Here is a 14385-nt window from a genome sequence, read left to right as displayed (position 1 = left end):
AGATATTGGGCAAAGACTCTCAGGATGTCACCAGTGACTCTAGTAGAAACTGGTACTTTTGCCCAAGGACTGTGAAATTACCCCTTCTTAAATTCTATGTCAAAAATTTAGAAATTGACCACTGACGGATTATGGACAACATGAAGCAACTCCAAACCAGAATTTTCTGAAGAGGCCAGAACTTTGCCCCAGGCACCAGTGTCCCAGAGGAAGGAGTGTGATTTGTCTCTCTCCATTTCAGCAAAACACAGCCCCAATGCTGCCAGGCCCCTGGGTTGACATCCCTTAGGGTCTTGTGGCTGTCACATTCTTCTCTTGTATTTTGCACAATGTCTGGCCTGTTCTATCAGAACAACAGTAATAAGCATTGGAATAGCAGCAGAAAGCATTTGTCAGCCACTACCCCAGCCCCAGTTCAAAGAAAACTCAGCCCTGGTCCTCCTGAGACCCTATTCATTTCATCCTCTTTTTCTACTATGCCTTCTGAAGCCTTTCTTGATTGTTAATTACCTCCCTTTCATCTTATATCTCTTCTTGCATTTTTTCATTGCATTGAGGTGACTGGGGGGGGGCACCGTTCTGGACTTGGAATTAGGAAGATGTGTTCAAAGTCTTGCTCAAATATTTACAAGTTATATGACCCTTGGAAAGTCACTAAGGAGCAGCTAGGTGGCACAGTGAATGGAACACTGACTCTGGAGTCAGGAGGACCTAGGTTCAAATCTAACCTCGGACACTTACTAGCTGTGTGACCCTGAGCAAATCACTTAACTCCAATTGCCTCCAAAAAAAAAGTCACCCAATCTCTCAGCCTCAGCACCTACCTCACAGTGTTGTCATGGGGATTAAATGAGATCATCTAGGTGAAGTGCTTTGCAAACTTTAAAGCACTATCTGTTTTTTTAATATTTCCCCAATTACATGTAAAAACCATTTTAACATTCTTTTTCAAAATTTTAAGTTCCAAATTCTTTCCCTCCCCCTCTCTGAGACAGCAATTTTATATACATGTGCAATCATGAAAAACATATTTCCATATTAGTCATGTTGTGAAAGAAACTGCAGACAAAAAAAAGAAAACTTGAAAAAGTAAAGTGAAAAATAGTTTGTTTTCATCTGCATTCAGGCTCCATCCATTCCTTCTCTGGAGGTGGAAAATATTTTTCATCATGAAGACTTTGGAATTGTTTTGGATCATTGTATTATGTAATGATTGGAATGATGCCACCTGCTGGAGACTTACTTTAGAAAAGCTCCAACATGAGGAGAGGGCCTCTGAGGGCAGGACCATGCGTCTTTGGTGTCAGGAAGTGACATTTGCTGGTGGGGGGAAGAAGGGGGAGGCTGGCACGCTGGCTCACTCTCTTTTGTGTGGACTCTGGCAGAGAGCGGAACTAGGAATGCTCTCTCCCTTTAATAGATAGATGAATCTAGGCCTTTCTTTTTCTCTTTACCAAATTCTTATTCTCCTTAATAAATGCTTAAAAGTCTAACTCTTGCTAAAGCTTATAATTTATTGGCGACCACTCATTAGATATTTTAGACAGTATAGCTAGAATTTTAGCCCTTTACAATTATAAAGCATTATCTTTATACATGTTACCTATTATTATTTACATCATGTTATATCATTGTCATATTATCTCATATTATGTATCTTGTGTTATAATATAGTATATTAATTTTATATTCTACAATATATTATATTGTACTTTATAAATATTTTTAAGTATGTTTTTTACACATATGAGCTATTGTTATTTTGTTATTGTTATTTTGTTCTGGTGCTTACTGAAATCCAGCTTTTTCTACAAGGTATTATGAAGGTACACTGAGTACCCCATATTTCTTGATACTCTCCTTATTAAATCTGCCTGCTTTTTCTGTCAAAGCTCCTGTTGAACAAGGATAGGAGGAGGAATGAGAATATTTCTTGCTCCTCACTGCCCCTTTCAAGACCTGCTTTGTAAGAGAGATACCCAACCCTCCTATTCAAGCAGAAGGACATTCAGTAATATGGGGCATAAGTGAGGCCACAGATGATCCAGAGAAGTAGGGCATGCCCACTAGATGCTGAGAAAGCCAGTCATGGCATTGTAGTAACAGAACCACAGTTCTATACATATGGTGATGTTCATAGACTGCCCAAATATTCCAGAACTCAAATCGCTTATGTGAATCTTCCAGAATTCACCTGAATCAAATCCATGTGCTTCACTTTATGGTACTGGGCAAGTTTATTCTGTGGTCATGGTCCTTGGTGAATAGAAAATCTTTTGGTAGCAAATAAAGTGTTAAAAATGTTAGGGGGCAGCTAGGTGGCTCAGTGGATAGCACTGGCCCTGGATTCAGGAGGACCTGAGTTCAAATCCATTCTCAGACACTTGACACTAGCTGTGTGACCCTGGGCAAGTCACTTAACCCTCAATGCCTTACAAAAAAAACGTTGTTGCTTAAGACTAGGGACCCTGAGGAACAGTTAAAGGAAAAAGTAATCAGGAATATAGGAAAGGAATTACTTATGTCTAGATAACCAATTTGGCTTTGTTTTAAGATTCTATTTGGGGGCCGCTAGGTGGTGCAGTGGATAGAGCACTGGCCCTGGAGTCAGGAGGACCTGAGTTCAAATCCAGCCTCAGACACTTAACAGTTATTAGCTGTGTGACCCTGGGCAAGTCACTTAACTCCAATTGCCTTACTAAAAAAACAAAAAAGATTCTATTTGGAAACCCTGAAAGAGAATATGTCTGCTCAGATCATAGAAGAACAATCAGTGGGTTCTCATCCTAGCTGTTCTCTGCCCCTTTCCCCTTTCCCTCATGGAGTTCAGCTCATTCTCAGGCATAGTCAATGATCAAAGAGGGGCTGGCACATGGAGGAGGTTGTGATATTTTTCTTCTTTTCATTTAACTTCATGGGAACTTAATTTATGAAAGGAAACACTATACTTCCCTCTTCATCTGATTAAAGTATAAAAGAAGATGTAAGAGGAGAGGGGAAGAAAACTTAAAAACACTCTGCTCTTACGTTTATGTCTTTTGACCCATCCTAATTATTTATTTATCTTCCTCATTAATCCCAAGTTGCATTTCATCTCTGAGCTAGACTTTTATGATCCGTAATAATAATGTTCTAGGATCTAATAAGAGATTAGGAAGCAGAGTAATAAATACTCAAATACTTAGCCAAATATGGAGAGGTTCATCACTGGCAAGCTGACCACTGGGTGATGGACAAGGCAAATGATATTAACAAGAATAAAAATAATTATAATAACGAAAGGGACCATACTTGTGTTTTCATTAGTATAGGGAACTCCAAGGTGAGAAAACTCCATTTACCAATATAAATTAGCATCTTCTCTACCATATATAGCCTTAGAGACTTGTCTGGACCGGGCTTCTTAACTTTTTCCACTTGCAACCTCTTTTTGCCCAAGAAATTTTTACACAACCCCAGGTATGTAGGTATATAAAATATATATGTATGTATGTATGTGTACATATATGTGTGTGTATGTATATGTATGTATATATATATAACCTTTTACTGTTGCCAATTTTTTGTGAACTCCACATTCAGTTACTCAACCTCATATGGGGTACAACCCACAGTTTAAGAAGCTTTGGTCTAGACCAGTGGTGTCAAACTCAAATAGAAATAGGGGCCACTAAAATATATATAGGGATCCCTGTGGGTCATATATTAACAATTTCCAAATGTAATATTATCTATGTTTTATTATATATTTTATTTCTTTTGTAAATGTTTCTCTATGACATTTTAATCTTGTTATACCACACTCAGGAGTGCTGTGCCTCTGTGTGTCACATGTCTGACACCTCTGCCTGTGTCAAAGGTAGGACTTCAACCCATATCTTCCTGACTTTGAGGCCACGTCTCCATCCACACAACTTCTCACATAATTATTATGATAATTTTTACAGAGCCAGTACTGTAAACCTTAATAAATAGTATTTGGTAGTGATGCCTAGATTCAACTCAGGGTCTAAAAAATACTTAACTAAGGTTATTTCAGGGGAAAAGTTTTGCTATAGCTAAGTTTAAGCAAACAGTCATCTGTTATCCCCTATATTGACAACATCCTTTGTGCCGTGAGGAACCTTCTATTCTATTGTTAACAAACTTCCCTTCCTATTATACATCTTTTTCTGACATTTTAGCCTTGACCACCTTTTCCGGGACTGGATCCAACTTTCATGCCCTCTAACACATTGGGCTATGAGGATCCATCATATTTTTTTCTCCTCTCTGTTACTTCTAGGTCTTCCCACTGTTGTCCCCAGTGAGAAACCTCTCTTCCTTGGTATGGGCATGTTCACGTCTCCTGGATATCATCCTATCCTGATCCTGAGAGTCATTATCTAACTGATCCTTCATCCTTTTTCTATGAGTTCAGCACTTGAATCTTTCTTCTATATCAATACCTACCCTTCTACTTGGAGACTTTAATATATTGATTGATGTTCTTTCGAATATCCCAACCTCCATGTTATTTAATCTCCTATAACCTGTACTTTTATTCTACCATAGCCCCATACAAGGATGGTGTAAACCTCCATCGCCAGTCTTACTATCACTGTGATACAGAAATATTCAATTCCTCTCTCTAGTTACAAACTCCTATTCTTCTATCTCTCCCTAGGCCTATTATTCATTGGTATCATAACTCCCAGTCACTCCACTCTTAGTCTGCCTTCATACTATCTTAGTCTGGCCTTACTCTACTCCATCTTGGCTCGAGATAAACAATTCTAATTGACACTTCCCTGTCCTCTCAGGTCTTCTGCTACTCGTACTTTGCCAAACTCCAACTGTGTATATCTGCCCTGACCCCCACAGCCATCTACCTTCTCCACTCCTACATGTAAACTGCTAAATGGTGTTGGAAGTCTCACAACTGGCCTGCTAGGGACATTGCACATTTGTATTATCTATTCTTCACTATGACACAATACTTTTATTCATTCTTGATTGACTATCATATTACCCACAGCAGCTGTTTTTAGAGCTATTTGGGAGAGTGGGGAAAGTGCTGAACTTAGAGTCATAAGCCTACAGTTCAAATCTTACCCTTTTTGTTTCTTATCTGTTTGACCCTAGGCAAGCTGCTTAACCTCTCCAGGCTCATTTCCTCATCTTTAAAATGTAGGACTGGCTCTGACTCAAGCCAATTATCTAATAGTTTTAGTTTCTATATTCTAACAAAATAAGACATTTCTAAGTCATTCAACAATTGACAAAAAAGATTTACTATCCAACAAAGATAAGTATTAAAGACACCTTGAATTGATTTTGTTGAGGCAAGCCTACAAATGTTCCTCTAGCTCCAAGCAGCTGCTTTGGACTCAGGTGATGAGGAGGTGATGCCAATAGTCTGAATCTTTAGTCCCCTGAACATCTTAAAAAATTGTCACAATATCTTTTAAGGAAAAAATTACCTAACTTCAGTGGGGAAAAAGGTTAGAATATTTATTACCCCTACCATATTCTATCTCTTGGTGGCAAGATAAATCATCTTAGGGGCTTTTACTGGTCAATACTGACCTCTGATATTGAAGAAGTCTTATAATGGTTTCACTAGTAAGAGAAAAAGTAAAATCAAAACAAAACAAAACAAAACAAAAATAGAACAGTTTTCTGAAGAAGTAACTATATCTGGAAGTCTCAGGAAGGACCAAGTGCTGGGTCTAAATGATTGGGTCGAGGTGGTGGGTAATTCTTTTTAGTTCACAGTGAATCTCTCAATATTAAAAAAAAATGACCATAAGCAGGAGCAGCACCAGGGACATCAGGGCTACACAAAAGATGATGACATTTCCTGCAGTGTGAGAGTTGGAATAACGCCCCTTGCTGGGAGGAACATTTTGTGAGTTCTGGCCTGAGGACATATCCATGTGGCCTTGGTATCAGGAAGTGACATTTGCTCATGGGTACTGTCAATCAAAGCTATCAGCCAATTGGCTTGGAGCTGTGTGTGTGTGTGTGTGTGTGTGGACGGCCCTGTTTCCTGTTTCACTAGAGGTTTCTGGGAGGAAGAAGGAGTGAGGGGGTCGTTCCTTCACCGGGACCCCATGTGGAGTGGAGCAGAGATGCTGGCTCCCTTTGATAGATAGATGAAGACATCTTGGCCTCTTTCTCTCTCCTCACCAAATTCTTATGCTTCTTAATAAATACTAAAAAGTCTAACCTCTTGCTAAAGCTTCTAATTTATAGCGAACACTCATTAGATTTTTAGACAGTTAAGCTAGAATTTTAGCCACCTTACAGATAGCAACTTTACAAGAGTCACTGATCCTCATCATAGGTCATGAAGGATTACTCTGTACTACCATCTGATTAGTGTTTCCTGGCCTATCAGCCAAAACTTCCCCCTCTGTTGGAGCGCCATGACAAAAATCTTTGCCCTAGGAGAGTTTTCTGAGGGGGCTGGTTAGTCACTTTCTCTTCCCTCTTTTTCTGATAAAACAGGCCACCTCCCAACAATGCCATTGGTCCTATAAGCCCTCCCTGGGGAAGAGCTATATAATGATGGCAGCAATGTGGGGAAGGACAATTAGTTTTACATACATTAAGCAATGGACTATAATGGAACTGTCTTTTGTTGCTGCACATGCCAGTAACCACTCTGCTTTAAGTGGGTTACTAATGCTGCTAGAAGTTAATCCACTATTCACTGTTTGCTGTCACTGGATCCAGAGTCGGCCTGCTATCTGTTGTTGCCACTAGAGCCCACTTCTGTACCCACTGCCTGGTATGACAGGGTCAACTGATATCTTTTGTGCTGGAGAAAGTTACCTGCTACTCCCGGGGCATGAGCTCTTTTTCCCTATTCTGGGACAGAATATTTCTGGAGCACTCTTGTGTTACTACGAGGAGGTCCTGATTCTACCCCACTATGACAGGCCTGACTGCCCCATTATGCAAAAAGTTACTGGTGCCTGTGTTGCCACTGAATCATAATGAAATTCTCATGGCAAAATTGTGATTGGGCTTTCAAATTCCAAATTAAAACAAACAAAATTCAAACAGTTTTTTCATGACAGTTTGTTAGACAATCCTAATATTCTAGGAATCTGCTTCGGTATTCATTCTTTCACTTTGGGGGTCCTTCATGCTCTTCCCTCAATGGCTAGTTATGTCCATATATGATAATAGAACTGAGAATGGGTGGTTGTGCTGTATTATCATTTCCAAAAAGCCATTCAAAGCCAAATAATTCACATAAATATGACTCCTTTAAAGATGGAACAGGCCTTCTGCAGGGGGCCTCCCTCAGATAATTTGATGATCATAGCCATTAGCAATACATAAATATTCAGTCCCAGCTAAGGCTGGGCACAACTAGTTCTTCAGAATTTGTCCTTTTTCCAAAGACAGGAAACTTTCTTCATCCACAAAAAAATGGGTCCCAGCAAGCTGTTTTGAAGACAAACAATTCTGAAGAGATCCCTAGTTTGTTTCCCTCCTCCAATCCAAACCACCACACAACTGCCAAAACAGTCTTCCTAAAGTAATAATAATAGCTAGCATTTATTAGCACTTTTAAGGTTTGCAAAGCATCATATACATATTATCACATTTGATCTTTGTAACAAATCTGCAAGTTAGATGATATTATTATTTCCATTTTATAGATGAAGAAACTGAAACCCAGACTAACATGACATAATAAATTTCTGAGGCCACATTCAACCTCAGGAGATCCTGAACCCAAGTCCAATAATCTACCCACTACACTATCAAGACCATTTCCCTGATTAAAAACTACATTTCCAGTCTTATTTCATATAACATTTCTTCATACATTCCATGTTTCAGCCAAATTATGCTTCTCATTGTTTCCTACACTTGGCATTCCTTTGCCCAGGCCATCCTGCATGCCTAGAATATATTCTCTTTTAACTTCTTAGTTTCCTTAGTTTAGTATCCTTAGTTTCTGATCAGCATATTGATGATTTCCTACAGGGAACCTTTGTTGATCTCCTTAGATATTAGAATTTTATGCCTCCTCAAATCATGTATATACTTACTAATTTACATGTTGACTCCACCCAATAGAATGTGACCTTCTTGAGGGCAGATACTATTCTTCATTTTGTCTTTGAATTTCTAGCAAATACCATAGTATCTTGCACATAGTAGGAAATTAATAAATGTTGGTAGGGGCAGCTAGGTGGCACAGTGGATAAAGCACCAGCCCTGGATTCAGGAGAACCTGAATTCATATCCAGCCTCAGACACTTGACACTTACTAGCTGTGTGACCCTGGGCAAGTTACTTAACCCTCATTGCCCCCACCAAAAAATAAAAAAGTTTGTGGGATTTGGATTTGGGAAGTAGAATTGGATTAGTAGTATAATGTGAGAGTCCATTGAGCTTGGTTTAAATCCTTCTATCAAAGTACTTTGAGATTACTTGTTACCTCCTTTTTTAGGTTTTATTGATATGTTTTGCATTTTACATTATTTACATTATTTACAGATTACCCCACTCTATGAGCCATCTTTCATAACTAAGTAAAACACTTAAGTAAATCTAAAATATAATAACCTCATCTGAAAGTTCTTGCAACATTCCATATCTATAGTATTTTCTCATCTCTCTGTATTGTTCTTTTTAATTAATAGAAATGTATTTTCTCTTCTATCCCATTAAAAAATGAAAAAAATTTCTTAAAATAAATATACATAGCCAAGTAAAATAAATTATCTTAGTGACATATGTAAAAACACATGTCTCATCTCACATTCTAAATTGATCACCTCTCTGACAGGAGGTGGACAGAATGCTTCATCATCAGTCTTTTAGAACCATAGATTTTCATTGTATTGATCAGAGTTCTTACAGCTTTCAAAGTTATTTGTCTTTATAGTGTTTTTATTGTATAAATCATTCCCCCCCTACTTTGCTCATTTTGTCCTTCATCAGTTTATAAAAACTATCAAAATGTCTTCTTTTTATAATATCGATGCTATAACATAAATTGTTTTTCTGGTTCTGTTAATTCATTCTGCATCAATCTACATAAGTTTCGCCACATGTTTTTGAAACCATCTATTTCCTCATTTCTTATAGTACAATATTTCACATCCACATCCCACAACTTAATTGCCCATTCTTCAGCTGATGAAAAGGAGTTTCCAGTTTTGTCACCATAAGAAGAGTTACTATAAATATTTTTGTACATATAGGACTTTTCCCTATTTCTTTGATCTTTGGGGGATATGGATTTAGTAGGGATATAGATGGCTTAAAGGATTTCTTTTAAGTAACTTTTTTTGGTGTAGTTAATTACTTTCCAGAAAGTTTGTACCCATTTAAAAGTCTACCAACTACCAATGGGCCTATTTTCCTATAGCCTCTGCAGAATTTGTCCTTTTCTTTTTTTATCATCTTTAACAATCTGATGGGTATGAGGTAGAATCTCCGAACTGCTTTAATGTGCATTTCTCTAAATTCTTAGTAATTTGGTACAATTTTTCATATGGCTAAAGATAGCCTGAGTTTCTTTGCCTGAAAAGTGTCTGTTCATATCCTTTCGACATTTATCAATTGGAGAGTTTTACTATGTTTTTATTATATAATTTTATTATATAATGATTTCATCATTATGAAATTTTCTTCTATGTCAGTGCTACTTTCCCAATCTTTCTAGTGCATCTACTTTACCTTGTTTCAGGAAGTAACCAGTGGATTCTTTCTATTTACATTTTGCCTTCTAGTTCGAAGAGATCTGGACAATTTTCTTTTAAGATTTCTTAAAATATGATGTCTATGATCTTTTTTTTTCATAGCATTCAGGTAGACCAATGGTTCTTAAAAATTTCTCCCCTAGGTCTGCCTTTGCAGTGAAACATCTTATATTTTATTCAATTTTTGTTGCAATCTTTTGGATTTTTTAACATTTCTTTTTGCCTTATGGACTCATTGGCTTCTATTTGGTCCATTTTAATTTTCATGGAGTTTGTTGCTCAGGCAAGGCTTTGTACTCTTTTTTTTTTTTATCAAGATAATTAATTCCCTTTCCAATTCTTTCTTCCATTGCTCTTACTTCTTTTCCATTTTCCCCTTCTAGAACTTGTATTTCATTAACAAAAATATTTTAATTATTTTTAAACCCTTGCTTTATCTCATTCTGGAATTCTAATTCAATTTGTGCCTAAGCTGTGTTTTCGTTGAGGTCTTGTTTATAGATATTTTGGAATTATTCTCTTCTCCAGGGTTTATGTCTTAGACATCCTTGTTACCATAATAAATTTTCATGGTGAGATTTTTTTTGTTTGCTCATTCTTCCAGACTACTTCCTGTCTTGATGTTTTAACTGGGCTCTGTGATTTCTGGAAGAAAGGTCTGGTCTGGTCCTATTGCTGACTTCTTGGAGGTATACTGAGTGTTGTGTTGTTCCAGGATCTCCATAATAGCTCAGATAGGGAATCTGCAAGCTTTTAGGGCTCTCAAAAGATTGGATCCTGGACTAGTCTGACTATTTCCCTGTGGTCTGAGTTTTGTAAGTTCTTGACCTGGGTTTGGGGTCTGAGCAACAGTAGACTGTTGCTGGATTCAGCCATTATCAATCAGCTGGAAAGCTCTGCTGGTTTAGAATGACAGAACTGCAGGCTCCTCTGTGTTATGGGATTCCTGCCCTGGTTATTCCACTGCAGGATTCAGATAAGGCTAAAAACTGGAACTGAGAGCCATTCTTCCCGCCTCCCTCCCCTGCCTTGCTCTTGGGATCTGAGCCACACTACTGCTGCTTGCTTCTGAACTTGCTCTTCTCTGTGTACTGTCTAAGGCCAAAAACAGCTTCTCCTAGAATGCCAGGTACCCTCCTCAGTCTGCCCTAGTTCTATGACCCAGAAATAGATAGTATCAAGAACGTTGCCAGTTGACCCGTTTCCACTATTGTGGCCTGATATTTGTATGGGGGTACCCTGGCAGGGAGTGAGGATGTCCCAGTATGGGTCTGTCACCTCCTTTTTCCCTAGTGCATATTCTCTCTCTGCATTAGCTCCCTTGTGGCTAGGTCCTGGCTAGACCCTGTCTCTAGTGTTTCCAGACAACTTTGCCTACCACCCTGTGCCAACCTAGGCTAGAAAAAAATGACTCACTGTGACTTTTCCTGGATTTCCCCATCAGGTTTCAGTCTGGCATTTTTTATAAATCTGTTTGAAGGAGTCTTCTGGGGGAAAGTTCTTTGTATTTCTTCCTGCTACTCCACCATCTTGTCTCCACTCTCCTTTCTGCTTTATTCTCAATCCTCTGTTTCTGTGTTGAGTCTTCCCTTTCCCAACAATCTCTTTCTATAACCAGAGAAAAGAACTATTTCATCCCCTGGGACTCTTGGAAAATTTTGTTGGGACAACTGAGTTATAAACATTCTAACACTTTCATAGGATAGAAAGAAAACTCTGTATTGACTTGAATAAGTTATCTAGACAGTAGTGCATGTGGTGCCCTTTTACATAATCACCTCCAATAATTCTGAGCTGCCTACCACTTGATTAATGACCTCTTTGGATGCCTTCCAACCCTGGTTTCCTAGAATTTTAACTCTCAACTTTGGCAGTTTGGAAAAAAAGATTGATCAATGAATAATAGTTATTCAATATGCCAAACTCCATATATATATATATGTGTGTGTGTGTGTGTGTGTCTGTGTGTCTGTGTGTATATATATATATATTTTTTTTTTCATGATATAATAATATAGCCACTGAGAATTCTCTTGTGAGTGATGCAGGACTAAGAATTCTACGCAATTACATTATGGCTTATCTTATATTACAGGCAGTAAGTGATTCTTAATAGTGAAGTTTTCATCATGGATTGGCATGAGTTAGAAAAGAAGGTTTTCTTTTTTTTTTTTTTTTGGTGGGGCAATTGGGGTTAAGTGACTTGCCCAGGGTCACACAGCTAGTAAGTGTCAAGTGTCTGAGGCCAGATTTGAACTTCTCCTGAATCCAGGGCTGATGCTCTATCCACTGTGCCACCTAGCTGCCCCCTGAAAGAAGGTTTTCAACCTCATAATTTCCTAATTTTGCATTTTAAAATCACTTAACTATTTAAATTTAAATTAAATTTAAATTAACTATTTAAATTTAAATGCAAAATTTACTTCTGACAAGACATTAGGTGCCTTAAAAAAAAAAAGAATAAAAACCCCAAATATTCCAGTGGCTCTGTGCTTTTATCAGTAAAAGCAATGTGAGTTACAACACTCACATGCCTATTCATTCTATTTACCTCAACCACTTAAATAATAAATTAAAAAATAAGTTTTAAAATTGAATCTCAAAGACTCATAAATATTTAGGCATTGAATATTTCTTATAGACTGGAATACTTCTCATTCTGAGTCAGGGCTGGAAGTGCTCACAGAGATCATCTACTTCAACCTTCTCATTTTGAAGAGAAAACTGAGCTCTAGAAAAAAGGAAGTCATTTGCTCAAAGTCACATACTAAGGCAGTGACAAAAGCAAAACTAGTTTTTTTCACTCCCAGGCTCATTATTTTCCTACTATAACATGCTACTTTAAGGCAAGATACTTCAATGGCTCTCCATTGTCAGCAGAATAAAGTCCAAAGTCACTAACCTGGTATTTCTAGTTCTCCATGGTATAGCAAAATGATAGATTTTGCAATAGAAGATCTAGATTTGAAAATTGGTTTTGTAATTTACTACTTATATGACCTTGTGAAATCTTTGTGGAGAATTTACTCCTTTATAAAGTAATTGAATTATCATCCTTCCAATTCTAACCTAAGATCCTCTGATACTATCCTTATGGGCTTATCTTCCTCTATTCACCTTCCTCTCTGTGCTCCCACAAAACCTTATCATACCCTGAATCTCTGAATCTTGAGTTTTTGTTTATGCTGTTCTTTATACTTGGAATGCCTTTCATCTGTCTGTCAAAGTGCTATCTGTGTCAAACATCATCTCTTCCATGAAGCCTTCCCTGATCTTTATACCTTTCCCCTAGTTAGACATAGTGTCCCTCTTCTGTGCTCCAATTTTACTTTGTTTTTCCATTCTTAAAATACCATGTACTATTTTATATCACAATTATTTGTGTCTATTCCTTTTCCACTCTTAATAGAATATCAGCTGTTTGAAGGACAGGAACCAGGTCTTATTTGGGTCTTACCAGGTTTGCTTTAATATCTAGCACATAGGCAAGGAAGTGAATTGCATACTGGGCAATAATATATATAATCAGGAAGACAATCAGTTGTGTGACCTTAGGCAAGTTAATTAATTTCTTGGAGCCCTACTTTTCTCATCTGTAAATAATACATCTCATAAGGTTGTTGTGAGATTCAAATGAGACCATGTATGTAAAATGTGTTATACAAATATGGGCTGTCAATACAGCAAAGATTTTTAAACAAATAAGCATTAAACAAATGAGTGAATGAACAGTAGGCATTTGGTAAATATTTATTAAATTGAGTTGAATTAACTTCTGAAGAAATAAAAACATGTTTTCATATTTTGCTGATTTTTAATTTAAAGATGGAGATGATCTTTTGGGGAATCATGATGAAAAATGAAGGCATTTGAAAATCTATCCTAAAGCACTATTTCTCTTTCTCATTCTAGAATCATCAGCTATGAATGTTGTCCTGGATATGAGAAGGTCCCTGGAGAAAAAGGCTGCCCTGCGGGTAAACCAGTCCCCAAAATTATTGACAAAACATGATGGAGAGCTAAAAGGGGTCAAGATAGAGGAAGGGGGTAAAATGGGAGGGGCTATAGAGTTCCATGGCATTCTCAGATTATGAATGGATGGAATTCTGAAGCATTAATGTTCTCCTGACATTTCTACGAGTAATGTTGGTATTGTCAGTGTAAGACAAAGTCTGATAGAAGCTAGAGGCAATGAAATGCTCGTCTTTCTTCCAATGTTGTTACTGACTTCAGGGAGATGGATTTTTTTCCTTAAGTCTGGTGAACTTGGCTCTAAATTTGAAGTTGTTCTTGGGTACGCTTAGGTGGGATGAGTTCACTCCCTCTTATTAATCTTGATTATTGAAGTAATTTAGGAGCAATTCCAGGCTGTATATAGCAGCAGTGTCTGCCTAATGGCCCATCTCATTTCTGATTTGTATGGGAATGCGTGGTAGAAAATTTAGTAAATGAAATTTAGGGAACCTGTAGGATCCCACTAATGAGCCTCTTTATTTCTAATTTAGATGGGATAACCAAAGCCAGCCCATATCTCCCAAATTCTTTGTGATGAGAAGTGCTTCCTTTTACATGTGATAAATGTTAGAGCCATGTGAAGAAATGCTTTTTGTTTGGAGATCTAGCTTAGAGACTATAAAAAAACAGAAAAATGACAACACTCATGGAAACA

General features: G+C 37.6%; 1 protein-coding gene across 1 annotated transcript in view; it reads left to right on the top strand.

The window, feature by feature from the left end:
• The window catches only part of TGFBI (transforming growth factor beta induced), a 58865-nt gene that overhangs the window by 14136 nt on the left and 30344 nt on the right, over window positions 1-14385 (top strand). The window contains exon 3 of the mRNA XM_043990364.1: window positions 13629-13693. Within this exon, the coding sequence (XP_043846299.1) occupies window positions 13629-13693 (65 nt within the window). The remainder of the gene's footprint in view (window positions 1-13628; window positions 13694-14385) is intronic.

The sequence above is a fragment of the Dromiciops gliroides genome, chromosome 2 (genome assembly GCF_019393635.1).
Source record: "Dromiciops gliroides isolate mDroGli1 chromosome 2, mDroGli1.pri, whole genome shotgun sequence".
In the NCBI taxonomy this organism is placed as follows: domain Eukaryota; kingdom Metazoa; phylum Chordata; class Mammalia; order Microbiotheria; family Microbiotheriidae; genus Dromiciops; species Dromiciops gliroides.
Note: the sequence above shows the minus strand (reverse complement) of the source record. Positions and strands in the feature narration are given on the sequence as shown.